Here is an 18422-nt window from a genome sequence, read left to right on the forward strand (position 1 = left end):
ATTATTATTGTATGTATACAAATAGTCTTTCTTGAGCAGCAATAAAAGAAGTTCCAAAATCTTTCAAATACATTCCCAGCTGAACAATTAGCTAAGCGATTACCTTTAATATATTAGCCTATTCTAACCTGCAGAGGACGAGGATGGAGGGCTGCTTGCTTTATTTTTTTATGTTCTGCTTGTTTGCCAAATGTTGATGATAAATTGTTTGTTGTTGCATATGTGACAACGAGAGTTCTCAGCATCCACTCGAGTACAATGTAGCCACACTTTGGATCTTTTTGTTCTCTCTGCCATGATGTGTGTCACGCTATACTCAGCCTCAGCACAGCTCGTGCAAAGACATAGAGACAGAGAGACAAGGTTAGTGATGCTGCTATGTTCCGCGAAGATCTCACTCTGTAGCTTATAAAGTACCAATAGCAGAACCTTTAACTCCGGACCTTATCGATACTAATTTGGAACCGGTTCCTTTTAAGAACCGAGTTTCGGGGGGCATCCCTATCCAGGACACAGTGAAATGTTAGATAGAATGTCTTAATCTGTGTAGTTCTGAGTCAGATAGGAAGATTTGATCTAATTTGGGATTTGGTTTGACAAAAGTGGTAGCAAGCATGGTGCGTCTGGAGAATTACGCTGATTTGGAGCTGTAGTGGACTTCACCCATTGATCAATGTTGTTGGTTCAGGAGGAGGAGTGCAAGGGATCATCAACCAAGCGCTTTTGGAGGGTTTTTGCCGAATGATATCCAAATTCACACTCCCGATAGCTGCTAGGCTACAACTTACGAGCTAACACTAGTGCTAACGCAAAGTGCACTTAAGTGAAGATGGGCGTAGTTAGCTTAGCACCCCGATACTTTGAAAAAAAGAAAGTATATTTGACAGCTAGCAAGATAACCCGACTTGTTTCACTGTGTCGTTTACTGTATTGACTGTGTGTTGGGAACAGGTGTCTTGCTTTGCTTTTTGTGCTTCCAAGTGTCACATTTTTTGCAGATTTTCCCCAAATGTCTTTAAAGAAATCAACAAAATGAACCAAACCATATTAAAAACAATTGTTGTTTAGGTTTATTCCTTATTCGTATTTTTTTAGCTTGCCATTGGTCACAGAAAGGGAGGCTTCAACCTCGGCTGCGTTTAGAGAGGGAAGCCAACGGGAGATGAAAAGTTCGCCAATTGGAGACTTCTCGCAGCGCTTCGGTCAAACTGATGAGTCACACTGTGAGTTATTTTTAACTTACAGAAACATGCAATAGTTCACCTTCTCTTCGCCTGTCCCCATCAAGCAAGCGAGCCAGTTATGTTAGATTATAAAAGGCTTCCCATTGTAAAGCTGAATGAATGAGTTTAGCTGGTCGAGGCATCTGGCCTCTTCATCACTTAGTTTTCAGGTTCATCAAGTGGAACGCTGTTTTGTCTCTCTTACACTCAACAACTAGATAAACTACATGTACGGGGATTGGGGGTTAAAGACAGATGACATGAGGCTGCTGTCTGTTTAAGCATGTATGTGTTTTCAGTTCTCTTTGTACAGTGGTTGTGCATCTCTGTATGAATCGTGTGTGTTTCCAACAGAGAGACTAATTAAAAGGCAGAGAATATTCATGAAACGGCACACGCAGTTTAAAGACGCATCATCAAAAAGACTGTCGGGCCTCTGAACATGCAGTTAGAAATATTCTACCCCTGGCAGAGCAGAGGAAAAAGAAGTGGAAAGTCTACGGACTTGTGGAGGGAAAAAAAGAAATACACAAAGTTTATATCTATTCACACGAGTCCCATTTCTTTTAGGGTAGCTATATCGAAAATAACAGCAGCAGCAGAGGAGACAGTAGCATGAGAAGATGGAGGTCGCCTGCCAGGTGATCTGCGCGCCCTCTTAGAGACTCCTTGTTGATTTCTTCCTGGTTGGACGAGCCACGTGGGGAGACCGAGGCCACCGGGTGGTCGTCGCGGTTGGAGCACATGTCGTACAGGTTTCCGGAGAACTGCATCTTCTTTGATTCCTGTCGGAGGGATTCCCAGACCGCTGCGGCTTCGTCCGGACAGCCGGCCATCGCCATGTTGGCGCAGTCATGGAACTCGTCCCACGACCTGAAGGAAAGAGACGAGACTTCAGATTCAGATGTGACTTGGGACACATGACAACAAATGAAGCCAAGACATGTAAGAGACCTAAAACCAAATGAGCAAAAAGGCTATAGGGAGTCAAAACAGCAGTACAGTCTACACATGATTAGGTGCAAAAATAATGGAAAGCTTGAATTAACGGGGCAAAATTCCTATGTATATGACAAATGGATGTAGTGGATGGTGGGAGCCTGTCTACAGACATTAGCCACGCCAACAGTGGTACGTGGTATCTTTATTAATGGCACGCTAGCAAAAAGTGTGCATGATTTCAACTCAGATTTTCAAAAAGGATGGCAGCGTTCTTGTACAGTGCTCTTATATACAATTACAATCTCCTGATACTGTTAGATAAATATATATTTCTTTTAAATTGCAGCTATGCATGTTGCCTATAAGGACAGGATCAAATTACATGCGTCCATGATCCCCAGAGGATGAATCTTTCTGACTTTGATGATCCCCTGACTTTTGTGTCAGTGCCCCCAGAAGGACAATGTTTGTAATACCTTCCATCCATCCTGTTAAATATCTCTACATCTACATAATGGAATTGCAAAACATTTTCATGGTTCCCAGAAGATGTCTTTGTTGATCCCCTGATTTTTCTTTCAGTGCCATCATGAGGTTGATATTTTTGGTTTTGAGTGAAATGTAGCCATGACTTTGGTACAGACATTCATGTTCCCCTCAGGATGAATTGTAATAACTTTGGTGATTTCACAACTTCTCATCTATTGCATTCATCAGTTCAAGCAAAAGCAAGAGCACCATAGTGTTGTTAGTAAGATCCAAACCACCAGCATGGCTGGAAACTCTTGCTCAAGTCCAACTGTTCAGACATTCCATGCCAGCTAGCAAATGTACACACCAACCTTGTATGAGGAATGTGCCAAGTTTTTCACTTTGCCATGGATGTGTGCTATAAATACGATCAAACCACATCTAAAATTCACACCTTAAGCATGACGCAGCCGAGCCAATAATCTCCCGCAGACACATAATTATCCAGACCAGTGAATGCCCCATGATTTTACTAATAAAGATCTAAGCTCTGAAAAAAGCTGATGAAGATGCGGCGACAGTGAAGCTTAAGCCCTTACACTGAGTAAATCTAATTCAATCTATTTGTTTGTTCCTTTGACTTTTCTTTGCAGTTGCCAAGAGACCATCTGCTGATCTCCACTACTCTGAGAGCAAAGGTCGCAGTGCGAGTTAGACTGAAACGGGGGGAAAACGTCATTAGAACAGGTAATGGAAAAGCTGTCATGAACGTGGTGTTTGTTGAACCACTGCTGTGTTGTATCCAACCATTTGAAACACTTTGTCTGACCTGAGAAGAGCAATAAGAGGGGAAAAAAACTGGAAAAAGAAAAGAGCAAAAAGGAGGAGGGAAAGATGATGAAGGAGAGACAGGAGGAAGTCTTCTTACACAGCTCTTTTTGGATATAAACATTTGTTCAGTAAATCACAGCATTAAACTCCACATCTAAAGCTGAGTCTATCTGACTGTAATTGGCTGCTAATTCTTCCCCTCATCACGAATGTGTTGGCTAAGTTGTCTCTGAGGACAAACCGACTGAGTGTTAAGTAGAAGAAGAGAAAAGGAGGGCCGGTGGAGAAAGCAGAAGCAGATGGCTCTGTTCAAAATCAGCCTGACACAAAACACTTGAAGTACTTTACTATGAAAACCATAAAAGTCCATATAATAAATATGAACATGCTGCTTTTCCTCTTTCGTAACAGAGGCGCTCTGTGTATGTCATCCAGACCCCAGATACCAACACGTTCTCACTCCAAACTCGTCAAATACCAACGCTTGGTCAGTGAGCCTACACTTCAACACTACACTGTGACGCTCTGGTACCCCTTTAGGGTCACTTCTGGATGTGTCACGGACGGCAAGCTAGTTTCCACTCATTACATGAATAGTGTCTTTTCAAAATAAACTTCTGTGTTCACAGGAAACGTACAGTTTCCCCTTGTTACATAAATAGTGTATTTTCAAAGTAAAGTTTTGTGTTCACAGGAAACATACAGTTTCCGCTCGTTACATGGATAGTGTATTTTCAAAATAAACCTTTGTGTTTACAGGAAACTTACAGTTTCAGCTTGTTACATGCATAGTGTCTTTTCAAAATAAACCTTTGTGTTTACAGGAAACTTACAGTTTCAGCTTGTTACATGCATAGTGTCTTTTCAAAATAAACCTTTGTGTTTACAGGAAACTTACAGTTTCAGCTTGTTACATGCATAGTGTCTTTTCAAAATAAACCTTTGTGTTTACAGGAAACTTACAGTTTCAGCTTGTTACATGCATAGTGTCTTTTCAAAATAAACCTTTGTGTTTACAGGAAACATGCAGTTTCAGCTTGTTACATGCATAGTGCCTTTTCAAAATAAACCTTTGTTCACAGGAAACATACAGTTTCCACTTGTTACATGAATACAGTGTCTTTTTGACGTAAACTCCTGTATTAAAAAGAAACGTACAGTTTCCGCTCATTACATACCTACTGTCTCTTTTCCAAATCAATTTATAACATAGGATCACTTAGTTTCTAGGTTTACTTTTGCAATAAAACTACTTTAGGCAACAAAAGTACTTGGTTAGGCCAAGGAAAATACCGTGGTTTGGGTTAAAGTAAGGATGTTATTTAGCTTAATTAAGTACGCTAGTTAAGTAAGTAAGTTACTTGGTTTCACACAGGACACGAACAGAACGGTTAAAAGTCTGTTTGACCCTCCCGACCGCTTGCCCGCCCTAAGCGAACTTTCTCACTCTTTATACGACGTCAGTTGCTCTGGTCGTCTAATAACCCGAGGGCCACTGACAGGGACACTTGGGAGTAAGAACGGCTTGACAATACATGCTCTATGCTATGACTGCCTTGTCTCGACTCTGAACCTTACAAATAACAGCCTGGCATAGTCTTCTTTGTTGTCTAACCTGCTGTCAGATAAGGAGGCGGATATCAAATCATTCTGAACAGAAGTCAGTTCGTGTGTTCACGGTTTAGCCTCATGGTAACTGGTCACTTGTCGAATATTTTTGTCTTTCAAGGATATTTTGTGTGCAGTTTTTCACTGATTACCTTTTTACAGCACAGAAAGCAGAAAGTAGGCAAGACGAGTACTGATGCCTTCGCTGCCTCTGTCTGTCACATATGCCGCATTCAAACGATGTCAAAAGAATGGGAAAAAACAACACAAGGGCCTGCTTCAATTGCATAGGTAAGCTAATCACATCCTGGATCTCTCCCAACTAATATCGAACTTCTCATCAAAGTTCAGATTTGAAGGCTCCTAATTTTTAAGACTTTTCCTTTAACCATGCACGCTTTATGTCTTTCCATAACACAGCAAAAGGCAGCTTTGCACAGCGATTATTCTAAAGGAAAGTAGTCTAGCGTGTGATACGTCATACCAAAAGGTAAGTTACACAAGGGAAACGAAGATCTAATGTGTCGTTGGTGAGTCCGGCTGCCTCTGAATGGAGCAGTTAATCAGTTTTGATTTATCACTATAGCTGGAGAGGGATTGATCGCCACAATCTAATTCAGACAAATAGGATTAATCACGGTGGGCTTGTTGCAGTCCTGTGTTTTGTTTTGACACCCTGAAGGCTTCATTACTAATCTTAGTGTAGCTGTGATTCTCACCTAAACTGAACTCCCAGATCACGACTCTCACAGCCCCAAACATTAAAAAAATCCTTCAAATAAGTAAGAAGCGACAACTTGTCTTCTTTGTACTGTGTGCCATTTTGGGGGCATTTGCTCCTAATTTTAAGTACAGAAATGCAAACACACTTACTTTCTATATCCATCTGACAGATGGATACACACACATTCACTCTTTGCTCACATACTGTCCATAAATATTTCTCTAGACCCACTTATTCAATATATTGTGTGACTGTGTCGAAACAGCAAGGGAACACTCTTGAACACTCGAATGCAGCTTTATAAAATTATCAGGCACCACCACCACCACTGCAGGCCGGGCCTCCCTTGATGACTGGGCGTGTGTGTGTGTGTGTGTGTGTGTGTGTGTGTGTGTGTGTGTTTGGCCTGTGTCCAGGGCTTAAACACCTCAGTGGTCCACCTCCGACTGCTGTGGGAGGAGCAGCTGATGGAGAGGAGGCAGCATCTGGCTGCCTCCTCTCCATCGGAAAGAGATGGCGTCATGTGCAGCGGTGCAGGGTTTTTGGTCTGTGTATGTGGGGGGGGGGGGGATCTGCTCAAGTCACAGGTGGTGCAGAGACAGCAAAAACACTACGAGGACACTGACAGACAACCAGCTGCTTTCACAATAATAAAACCTCTTGAGAGTACGTCTGCTCTGCTGCTAACATGCCGCTGCTGACATCCGAAAAACCTCCAAACCCCAGTTCTGAACTTCTTTTTTGACGTTTCTTTTTTTTTTACTTGAAAATGAATGTACACAGCAATTTGGTCATCGGGGTGTTGGAAGTTTCATGGCTCGATGTTATGGGAAACATTTATTGACATTCACTCACACACACACACACACACACACATATATATATATATATACTGTATATATAAATTTCCTGACACAAGTTGTGTCAGGAAATTGGAGAAGGCAATGGTGCGAAAGTATGTAGAGCAGAGAAGAGTGAAGCGCAGCAGAGCAGCACAAGATGTGTTGGGGAACGCAAGGAAGAAAAGGGAGCTGAGAGTATGTTCAGCTTCAGTGAAGCAGTCTGCAATGCTGTGGATGAGAGTGTGTCTGAAAAGAACAAAACAGAGCAGAGTTTTTTCCACTTTGGGGTCAGGGCTCCACCTGGAGTCACATGATATGTAAATGCAGAATGACTTGACATCTTTACGATTAAATAAATATTTGTTAAATGCTTTCTTAACAAAACTTGACACTGCTGTTACTGTGAGCTGTTTACTGTGTTAAACTATTCTTTTACATTTTTGGTGGAACAAAGGGTGGACATATTTTGCCGACACAATGATCAATGACTGCATTACAACTTGGGCCTCCAGCATCATGTATGCCAGATCCTGTGGCGTGTATGGCCTTGTATAACCATGTTTGTTCTGAAGTGGTTTAAAGCAACAATGTAACATATTCGATTGACCCTTGGGCCTTTCTTTTTGGGGGGGGGGGGGTAAAAAACAGAAGATCCTATTAGATGTCGATGCAATTTGACGTGTTTGGATTGTAATTTTGACAAGTTTGTATGCATTTATCTCTTGTTAAACAAACTATGTTTTATACACATGTTTAATAGTTATTTTGCGATCTTGTCTGAACCTGAGTGTTCGCCATAATCCAGACATTCATTCATATTTGATTGTCGCCTGGGGGGTCATAGATCAGCGTTTTTGTATTTACTGTTGTAACCAACTACCCAGAATCTCTTCGGCATAGCGGCAAGTTGCTGTCTACGCGGGATTGTTTTTTTCCACCAAGAGTGGTGAAGGGATGACAGCCTACTGCAAGTGATGCATTGCTGGTCTGAAGTATGAAAAAAAACACAAAAAATAATGTGTCAAGAATTAGTAACAACATTGATTTTTTTTATTTTTTTTGCACAACACAACACAACTTTCTTTGTCAGATTTGAAAAAAAACAAACAAGAACACTTGTTTCCTCAGAGGACAAAGATGTCCCCCTCCTAAATCGTCTATAAAAATACTACATATTAATAATGTCTTTCTCATCGTATGTCACTATCAACCGTACCCACTTTCCTCCCACCTATGCCAACCAGTTTTAACCACTTTGGCTCAGAGGTGAGAAAAAAACACATCATTATTATATAATCATTACTCCTAGTACATTGAAGACTTTCAGAGGACCGCATTTTAAATAATGTACCAAGGTTTCACTGTCATCTTTTATAAGACAGCTTGAGACGCGGATGTAAAAGCAATTCTGTTTGAAACATCACTTATGTGGGTATTTCTTTTTTCAAATCCTGCAGAAATCTCATAAAGCCTTGTAACTATTTTGTCCAAGGTAAGAGGTTAAAAAAGAAAAGTAAAAAAATACCGCGGCCTCTCAGCTCCGGCGGATTGGCATAAATTGAAAAGCGACAAAGAAATGAAAAGCTTTTATATTAATATCCTCACGCTTCAGCTGCAGTGGCCTTCATCAGGGTTACAGTGTTGACGTGCTTCAAGAAGGCTTCTTTCACCTCGTGGAGGAAAAAAGTTCTATTTTCCGCCAACACAAGACTTGATCTATTTTGCAACTGTGGTATCTCGGCAGCAGGTTCAAGCAGTAAATGACTATTTCTGTTAAACAACCTATTTCATGTTTTTAAGGATCAATAGTATTATATGTGACAGCCTTTTTTGTATAAATAAAAAAGGAAGAATTGAAACTCTTCCTGCTTAATATCATTTCTAAATCTATAACCAAAAAGAGATGCGCATCTTGGGAATATTACGCCGTCTTTGTGTGGCAGCAGTTTAAATCGTAACCGCTACATGCTAAATGAGCTGAAAGGGACTTTAAAGTGAGACGCTGCAATGAGATGCAATGAAAGCATGAATGGCCTTATCTAAATCTGTGGAGGATAAGAATTTGAAAGCAAATAGAGAGGCTGTGGTGGAAGGAGGCTGAGTGAAAGAAAGCTAAACCTTGGAAGAGAGAGCTTTCTGATAACACTCGTTTTTATATGTTCTGTAGCTTAAGAATTCATATGCTAATTATGAGAATTTCAGACAAATGTCTAACAGGATAAAAGAGGACATTTTGGACGGACATGGATGTAAACTGCAACATGACTCATTTGCGGAGGCATACAACCATGAGGCAGTACTTCTAATTCCTTTATTTGTTCACTTAAAGAGGGCCAGTGTTTACCATTTTTGCAGATCTTTTAGCAGAAATAGAATATAATATTCAATACGGTGAGCGGCTTTGCACTCGGCGGCTCACGTTACCGCAGTCTTGGAGAGGGAGGAGTGAGTGGAGGGGTATTCAGTTAAGCACAACCCCACCGTTAGATGCCGCTACACATTATCCCTTAAAATATTTTGTTATACTATCAAGTCCCAAATAGTGTTTCAAAGTTTTCTCCACACTGTCAGGAATACAGTTCTGGGGGGAAAATACTAAAACTTTTATGTATTATTATTTTAAAGCATATTTAGTCTTTAAAAAAAAAAAACTGGCATCCATTTATAATAGAGGCTTCCAACAATGTGGCAGATTTCAATTCTATTCTAGTGAGTTCACAACCTGGCAACCCAAGCCTTCTTCTCATTATATATGAATACATATTAGCGGCTTAATTCTATTATTCAAAGTGATTTTAACATGAATAAACGTATTACTGATAACCCTTTAGAACTTTTCCTTAATAAAGCGGTACCTATTTTTCATCTGAACCTCCCCTGCTCCTTTCAAAGCTGCAGCAAAAAGGTTAATGTTTAATTCTATTGTGCCTAGTAACTGTATCTTTAGCCCCAAATATTTCCTTTTCACCTAACCTCCTCCGGATCCACGGTGAATGATTGCAACTGCATAAAGCCCATTGTGAATATGAGGAATAAAAGCAGCGCCACACTCCTGGGAGAGCTCTGACAATGGAGCAGCCTTGGCCTAGATGCAAATCATAGCCTCTTATTCAGACTACACTGTAGCATGCATGTGTGTGTGCGTGCACGTGTGTGCGTGTGCACGTGCTTGCCGATCTTCAGAGGGGAGCGCCATGCTACCTCCTCATTAGGTGGCTCTGATAAAAGCGCTAAAACCATGTTCCTGGGTGGAGAGAGGGAAAAGGCTAAAAAACAGAGTGTAGGGATGGAGAGAGGTGAGAGAAGACAAGAGGGAGGGAAAGAGAGAGTGAACAAAGAGGAGGAAATAGAGGGATGAGAGAGAGAGAGAGAGAGAGGGGGGGAAATACGAGAAAGTGAGGCGAGGACACAGAGAGTGTAGATTGGGGAGATTGTCCGCGTGTATGCGGACATGAGGATTGTGTGTGAGGGCTCTTATGTCCCTGCATTAGGCAACACTCACACTAAGGTGGCTGGGTTGCAGGATTAGTAGTTTAATTGGTACCTCAAGGAATAGAGGACATTCAACAACAGTGGAGTGGTACCACGGGTGGGCTGCAGGGCCATGGTGACAAGATGTTATTCTACTTGTGAGGAAATTCTCTTGAACCATTCCCTTCCCCTCATTTAGGGTTGTCACGGTGTGAGATATTCACGGTATAACCGTCTCAGAAAATATCACGGAATGCTGTGTTACATTATTATTATTATTATTAAATATTATTTTCGTTTTTATTATTACTATAATTAGTTACAGGGACCCTTAAATTATTATTATATTATAAAAAATAAACTGAATTATAAACCTCATAAAAGAAACAGCAGGTCACTATAACATGCTATTTAACTAAAGCATGTTAGTTTACATGTTGGCAGCACTATAGAATGTTAAATTATCTACCAAATGAAAAATACCATTAGCTGTGACTTTAAAATAATGTTCTATGATCAATGATAATTGTCAAATTCTTAATACGACATCGGTATACCGGTACAACCCGACCCTCATTTTGATCAACAGTCGAGGTTAAAACCAAACTCTGTTACTAAGTATTTGAAAATCACAATGCTCTCCAATTAATGCACACCGATACACACGTCATTGTCATATGGATGAAAAAGGAGACGCAGAAAAACTGCTTGTCGGATGGTGGAAGAGCTTCGGAAACCCCTTCCCCCACACCTGGCTGTGAGGAACAGCAGCAAATATTACTGACGAGGACAGAAACACATTGAACGAGCTAAATATTTGCAGATTTCATGGCAATCCATGAAATTTCACCAAAAGCCAAAAATGTCCGTCTCATGGTGGCGTTTGAGAAAGGGGATCACCAAAGTCATGAGGATACATCCTCTGTGTAGGAGGGACAACCGTACAACACTTCCAGTCCATCAGCGGTGGAAGAAGGATCCAGAAGTATTAACACCACAGTGTAGAAATACTCAGTTGCAAGTAAATGTCCTGCATTCAAAATTTGATTTCAGTAAAAGTACAAAAGTATTATCATTAAAATATACTTTAAGTACAGTACCATAATTAAAAGTGCTCATGATGCAGAATGACCCATTTCAGAAAAATTTGCAAATTACAAAGTTGGGCCTAATTCTAATAACTTTATATTCTGCTGGGTAGCTTGTGAACTTCACAAAAGGAGGATCAATAAAGTCTAAACTTAACCTATAATAATACATCAACATGTATTTATCGATTATACTTGGTACTAATAATCTGATCCTGCAAAATAACTAAAGTTATCAAATAAATGCAGTGGAGAACAAAGTGTAATAGTTACTTCTGAATTGTAGCAGAAAATGGAAATACTACAAATAAGTGCAAGTACCTCATAATTGTACTTAAGAACACTACTTGAGTGAATGTACCTAGCTACTATCCACCGCTGAAATCCCTCCAATTGTTGTTGAGATATTTCACTGTGAAAACTTTGACCTACGGTTTATCCGTAGGGGACCATGAGCGTCTGTACAAAAATCCACAGCAATCCACCCAACAGCTGTAGAGATATCTCAGTCTGGACCAAAGTGGTGAACCAACTGACCGACACTACCATCCCAAGAGCCACGCTGTCAGGCAGCGAGGTTGAAATAGGAGGGAAGCAACTAGGAGAGGAGAGTCCAGAGAGTTTAGGTGAGCCTGAGCCAAGAAAAGATAAGATGCTTTATTGTTATTGCGTGTGAAACACAATGAAATCTGGTTTTGTCAGCAAATATCAAAAGATACTGCGAGGAGAGGCTCGCGCATGCACACATCCTCACGAGACGATGTATTCAGGATAACTCCATTAGGTTTTCCACAAGGACTGTGATGTCACACTTTGTAGATCTCAATGAAAATGAGGTCTCACACGGCGAGCTCAGCGACAACACTTTCCTGTGAACTACTTAATGTCTGTGAGCCGTCTTATATAGAGCATGAATGCTGCCGCTGCGTGATGGCGCACTTCAGTTTGCGCAAGCTTCATTCATAATGCAGTGGGAAAAAGAGTGCTAGTCACAATTCCATTTATATGGCGTTAAATGACTACTTAACCTGTCAGCTCTTGCAGCGTGGCAACTTTATTTGAACGTAATAACTACCTTGACCTCTTTGGTTGATCTTTGCTGTTCCCAGCATGTGTTTACAGTCTGCTGTGAGGATTCTGTGTACTTCAGGAGTTTAATATCATTTTGGAACCGTGCTAATTTAACTCAACAGAAACACTGCTCTCAGATCAGCAGACTTAATCTGAGTCCCTTCGCCCATTAATGGCTCCCATCCCTGGTCGAGAGGATACGACTCCTCTGGAAGATGGATGACAGAGGTATGTATAAATAGAGATGTGAGCGGAGATGAGAGAGAGAGAGAGAGAGAGAGAGAGAGAGAGAGGGAGGTATGATGGATTGACACAGGATATAGAGAAATGGAGTGGTGAGAGAACAAAAAAGTGGGGGTAAAAGAGAGAAGGGAAGTGAGAGATGCTCTGCATCTTTTATCAGCGTCATCAGGCCTCCAGCCCAAACAATGAGAGGCTAAAAAGAGAGCTGCAGAGTGGAGATGTGCTGGGAAGAAGAGAGGAGGCAGAGTTGTTTGGGTGTGAAGTGTTCAAAGTGAAAAATCAGTTCATCATTGGTGTTTTTTTTTTTTTTTAGCCTGTCTTATTTGATCAAAATATAATTACCAAAGAAATGACCAGACGTTTCTATTTGATCAATTTCTCACTTCAGTGACTAATATGATGGTTCAATAGCTCATCTCTTTAAAGGAAGAGTTCTTCATTTTGGGGAAATGTGTTTTCGCTTTCTAGCCGAGAGTTACTGTAGATGAGAGGACTGATTTCACTTTCATGTCTGTGTTAAAGTTACTGTGAGGAACTTTTAACTGCTTATGAAACAGTCTCAGTTTAATACTGATGCCTCTATATGACCTACATAAGTAAACGAGACCATCAGCGAGATGATTGGCTGTTCCTCTATAGTTATTCTTCGTGCCTGTCATCTGTGTCACTGGGTCGGATTCAGTGCAAAATCAAATTAAATCATACAGGTTCACTCAGAAACCCAGATCCGGCTTCGCTGCTGTCTTTCGGGAAGCTCCGGTGGGAGGCAGAGAGCTGCTCCTCCTCCGAGCAGGAGCAGAGCTTTGCCTCACTATTACTACTCCGCCGGTCCACACTGGGGGCTAACACCAACACCGTGCTGCAGGAGACCTGGGCCGTATTGCTGGGCCCGCTGGCAGGACTGAGCAGGTCAGACTGTCAGACCCTGCTGCAGTAAAAAGAAAGTTTTTCTCAAAGAAAACCACTTTAGTCCACAGGGACCGCCAAAGGCAACACTAAATCAAAGTTGCTCATAGAAGCTTGAACTTAAACTTTACTCCAATTATCATATATCCACAGATACATGAAATTTGTTCTCTGCATTTCGCGCATTTTTAGGAGCAGTGAGCAATTTAATTATAAAGCTACTGACAGCAGCAGCATTTACCTGTAAATCACCATCACACAGGCCTATCCGTGATTTGAGCACTGCCAACGCTACTTCGTGGCTCCTTATGACAGCTAACACCTGGAGGAACTCTTCCTTTGTATAATGCAGGACAAACATAGTAGTGAGTGTACAGGAGCTGCAGACAACTCAGCAGGTGTTGAAGACAACATGAACAAATAGAGAGGACAAGTGCAAATCAGTGCTATCGTTTAAAGCCAGCTAGCTTGTACTATATGAGTAGAATACTAACTCAACACCTCGATGGGACTCACCAAATGTTGACAGGCATCATAAATTGTTTAAATCACATAACCAACAATGTATCTTGAATGCTCTTTGTGTGCTATACAGAGCTGTGACATGCTCCAGTCTATAGAGCACCACAGATGTGGACAGTGCGTCCTAGCAACACCGGCTCTCAAATGTCACCGCTGTCACGGGAAACACCAGGAACCCCAGTCGCTGTTTCCACTTTTGAGAAATGGAAAAATATGAGCAACAGCTACCGCATCATAACAGTTTATCTTCTCTTACACTAAAATGGCAGAGGTTAAAATCACTCAGAAAGGTGCCGTCTGACGCATTTTTTTTTAACATCGGTGTCAATTAAATGTCATACCTTTGTATAAAATAAATGATAAACCGAACTAGATAAACGTGTGCTTTCTCCTTCAACTGACACCTGGCAGAGTTGTGGCAATCTAGCAGTCAAACTGCATAACTCGCAGTAATCGCTGTTTGTGTATGTGAAAGACTCAATATCCCTTTCATATAATCCCAGTCAGTAAAATCATGTTTCATTTTATCATGGAGTTCATCACAATCCTGTGATGTGTGCTTGTGAAAGCCACATCGCGAGGGGAATTCTTAATGGCAAACGGAAATTTAGTTTGCAGCAATGGAGGGAGAAATGAAAGAAATATCACAGTCTTGATGTCAGTTTGGTGCACTAGAATCTTCAACATCATGCTGTTGATGACACAGAACTTAGAACAGGACAAATATCCCTTATGCTGTATATATATTATACAGTATATATTGCCCACTGTGCTTTACACCATGACCAGAGACTGTTAGTCTGCGTTACAAATGCTGCTCATGGCAATACTGAATCGCTGGAGTACCTCCTTAAAGCTACTATGTGAAACTTTCATTTTGTGTTGATTTTGGCACACCTGTGGACAAAAGCGGTAGTGTTTCCGAAAACACTAGTAGCCGAAGAAGGAACTGCCAATGCCGGGAGCTGAGTTTTCCTCCTTCTGCCAGAGCTACAACTTTGGTCGATGGCGGCACTATGGCCGGATCTGGGCCTGTCCGCAGAGGGCTGGTCATTGTATGAGCTAATGATCTCAGCCGTGTTCTTATTTATGTAGGTAATAACGCTGAAGAGGATCATTTAAAGCATGTGTAAAAGTTACACATTTACATTGCACACAGGTTATATACCGTATTTTCCGCACTATAAAGCGCACCGGATTATAAGGCGCACCTTCAATGAATGGCCTATGTTAGAACTGTTTTTATATATAGGGCGCACCGGATTATAAGGCGCATAGAATAGAATAGCGTCGTAAACGTGTCTCTTGAAAGGTGCCATTTTGGGGTCTTTATACACACAAGTGGTGTTGGACTAGGAGTAAGCACAGTACCGGTGTTTACCGCGGTGCGGCTTTGTAGTTTACCAGTCGTACTGAAACATTTTGACAGAGCGCCGTGTACAACCAGTATGGATCAACCAATTAACCAATTGATCCATATATAAGGCGCTCCGGATTACAAGGCGCACTGTCGTTTTTTGAGAAAATTAAAGGCTTTTAAGTGCGCCTTATAGTGCGGAAAATACGGTACACCACTAGCCCATTCTAAAGCTCCTGATTCTCCTTTACAACAGCCATGAAACTTTCATTGCAACGTTTCAAACTGTCTATGGCAAACTTACTCATGTGTCTATGATAATGTCATCATTTATTAATGTTCACACACAGCTATCTTAGGAAATATTATTATTATAACTGCATGTGAACAGGTCATGGGTAAGTGCAGTGAGGGATTAGAGGGACAAGGCTTCGATCTGTGGGATTCTACAGATGTACTGTACGTGCCCTATTGATATCAGATAGCACACTGACTTTCCAAAAGCCTTGCATACTCAGTTCTAGCAAACATACATGTGTACTACTTTCCCCCAGCGAGCGGCTGTTGTTGTTTTCAAAACCCTTGACCCTAATGTCACTAAATACACCAAATACACACTGATACTGACCTATCTGCTCTGCGGGGTTTAAAAATGCATATTCAAATGCTGAAACTCTGCAAGCCTCCTATTGACTTGACTTGGTGATATGTGGTTATAAATCAGCACTTTTTTCAGCTGAAAACCATTGTATGTGAGTATTTAGTAGTTGTTGATGGAACCTTGACATTTTAGTGCAAAGTATTTTAGGTCTACATATTGTGAAGACTGCCCTCGTTGAAACCCGGCTGTTGCAATTTAATTTTGCAGTTGGCTGATCTGGAGCCAGGTGACGTAAACCATTGGCGATTACCATTAGCGCTGGCGATTGGCGAAAGCTAATTGAAAGGGCTACGGCTATCATGAACGGTATTCAAAGACAGTAAAGTCTGGCTACATGTTAGTGTAACGTAGACCAAGCCCAGCAGTTCATGCGGTGCTTCTCATGTTCGATAAATGTAGCATGACATCATGGTGGAATTAAAGAAAAGAAAAGTCTTTCGATGTGATCGTAATGCTACACTGGTTACCGAAGATGAGCCGACAATAGACGTGTCGTAGCCGCCCTCCCAGCCCTGCCCATGTACCTTTTTCACTTTCTAGAGGCATTTATTTTTATTTTGCGTAATTTCAGCCAAAACTCAAGTTTCTCAATTGATTACACCAACCTGCAGATGGAGTGGATCTCGTGCGTGTCCTCGTCCTTGCGGGCGCTGTCGGCGAGACTGTCTCCCAGCGCCATCAGACACTGAGCGAAACCCTTATAGATGGAGTGACACCTTCTGGCCGACGACGCGGCAACAGGGCACGGGCTGAGCACTGTGGAACACACACACAAAATACACACAGACACAGAGAAAGATTAATTCATGTTAAACTCGCTGTGTAACATGCACTGGGAAATCAATCCGAGCAGAAATACCAATGCAGCAGTTGACAATAAATCATATTTCTGTTACTCTTTGTTAATGGCTGAGGCTGTTGGACCAGAGTCAGCTGAGACAAGTGTGCATGTAAAAAGAGAGCGTCCGTCCAGTGACACTGTTGTCTGTGCAGCCTTTTGTTTCAATGATGGACTGAGAGGTTGAGTATATATCATCCGTCATACACGAGGAGCTACAGACAGCTGTGTGTCCTTTCCCCCTCTCGCTCATTCGGCGTTTGAAGTCTGCTGCTGATCGATGGCTCACATCAAAGACGAGAGCTGTCGAGGCCTGTTGACCAGGAAATGGAGATGCAACAGAGGAGAAATGCATTTATTCATCCTCACTGATCCGATTCTGTTTGGAGCAACAACACACACAATCAAGTTTGAATGCAGCCAGGACCTGACCACCTTGACACAGCTCACGTTTACTAACACCTTTGATGACTCGACAACACACATTATTTCCACCAATACGCACTTGTTTTTTAGTTTTTTAGCTGTTGAAGCCAAAAGCAACACAGATGAGAGCTGTGTCTAAACATTCTGAGTAGATCAATTTATCCATTGCTGATAAAGGAATATTTATTACTGCAGCTTAAGACTTTTAAAATGTAAATGCAGTACCTCTAAACTTTAAACTGCGGATCATCTTGTAGAAAAAGGAACCAACCAGGAGCCACAACAACATAGCTGTCAGGTGTCAACCTCCTCAGGTTGTCAGCATGGATTGTCAAGACAGTTGCTGACAGAGAACAAGCACGAAAAACAAGAAGTAGCGCTGCTTACTCTCAGTTCTAAGTAGGTACAAAGATTAGGGTAGGAACTGGAGGACAGAATTTCATATCCGAAATGCATTTCAGGGGCAGGTGTCAGGAAGTAGTGAAGGTTACATACGTACACCTACGCTGTTATGTGTTTAGTTTCTTCAGAATGTTGGTGAAGATAGTTTCTGATTTGAGGTCAACTGTCCTGATGAAATGTACCCTGTATCCACAAAAAGTCTACTTACATGCATTTTGCAGAGGGTGAAAACCAAAAGATGAGTATAATTAGAGGCCCATTCAGGAAACTTAAAATAAAACACACACACACACACACACACACCCCCGAGAACCCAGTCTCACAAGTCGTTTACTCTGTACATAGCTATTTACAGCATCTCACCAAAGCCCAAAGCTGTTTGTTGAGTCAGACTTGAGGAGGAGAAATCTTATCCAGAGAGATGCATATCTGGTTGATGTATTTTAAAATAATTATCAGCAATCATTCAATCGCTTCGCCGTTGTACCATCGTTTATGGGGGATTGAAAAGAGAGGGAAGTAAGCTTCGTTGTACACACTGCAGAGACCTAGAGCTCATTTGAGACGTGGGCACCGCTGTTTGATTAGGCTGATCCTTTCATGTCTTTTAAGCAGCAGCAGCAGCAAATGAATGTGAATCAGAAGCCTGAGAAGACTTTGAGTAGCGGATAAGCGTCATGGAAACAGAAGATGCAATTAATCACCATCAAAGGCTTTTCCATTTTCCCATCTTTTCAATTTTCCAATCTTCCTAGTACCAGACCTTTCAGTCGCCAAACACAATTCCAGATGTCTC

At 41.5% G+C, this 18422-nt stretch overlaps 1 protein-coding gene across 1 annotated transcript; it reads right to left on the minus strand.

Annotated features, from left to right (window-relative positions):
* Positions 1 to 1798: 1798 nt before the first annotated feature.
* On the minus strand, positions 1799 to 17474 carry nrn1la (neuritin 1-like a). The gene is made up of 3 exons (XM_076106559.1): positions 17450 to 17474; positions 16566 to 16716; positions 1799 to 2096 (listed from the first exon to the last, which is right to left on the minus strand). Exons 1-3 carry the CDS (start codon positions 17472 to 17474, stop codon positions 1799 to 1801), a joined length of 474 nt encoding a protein of 157 aa, XP_075962674.1.
* Between the last annotated feature and the right edge of the window lie 948 nt (positions 17475 to 18422).

The sequence above is a fragment of the Anarhichas minor genome, unplaced genomic scaffold, assembly GCF_050575085.1.
Source record: "Anarhichas minor isolate MPS153535 unplaced genomic scaffold, ASM5057508v1 ptg000034l, whole genome shotgun sequence".
Taxonomy (NCBI): Eukaryota; Metazoa; Chordata; class Actinopteri; order Perciformes; family Anarhichadidae; genus Anarhichas; species Anarhichas minor.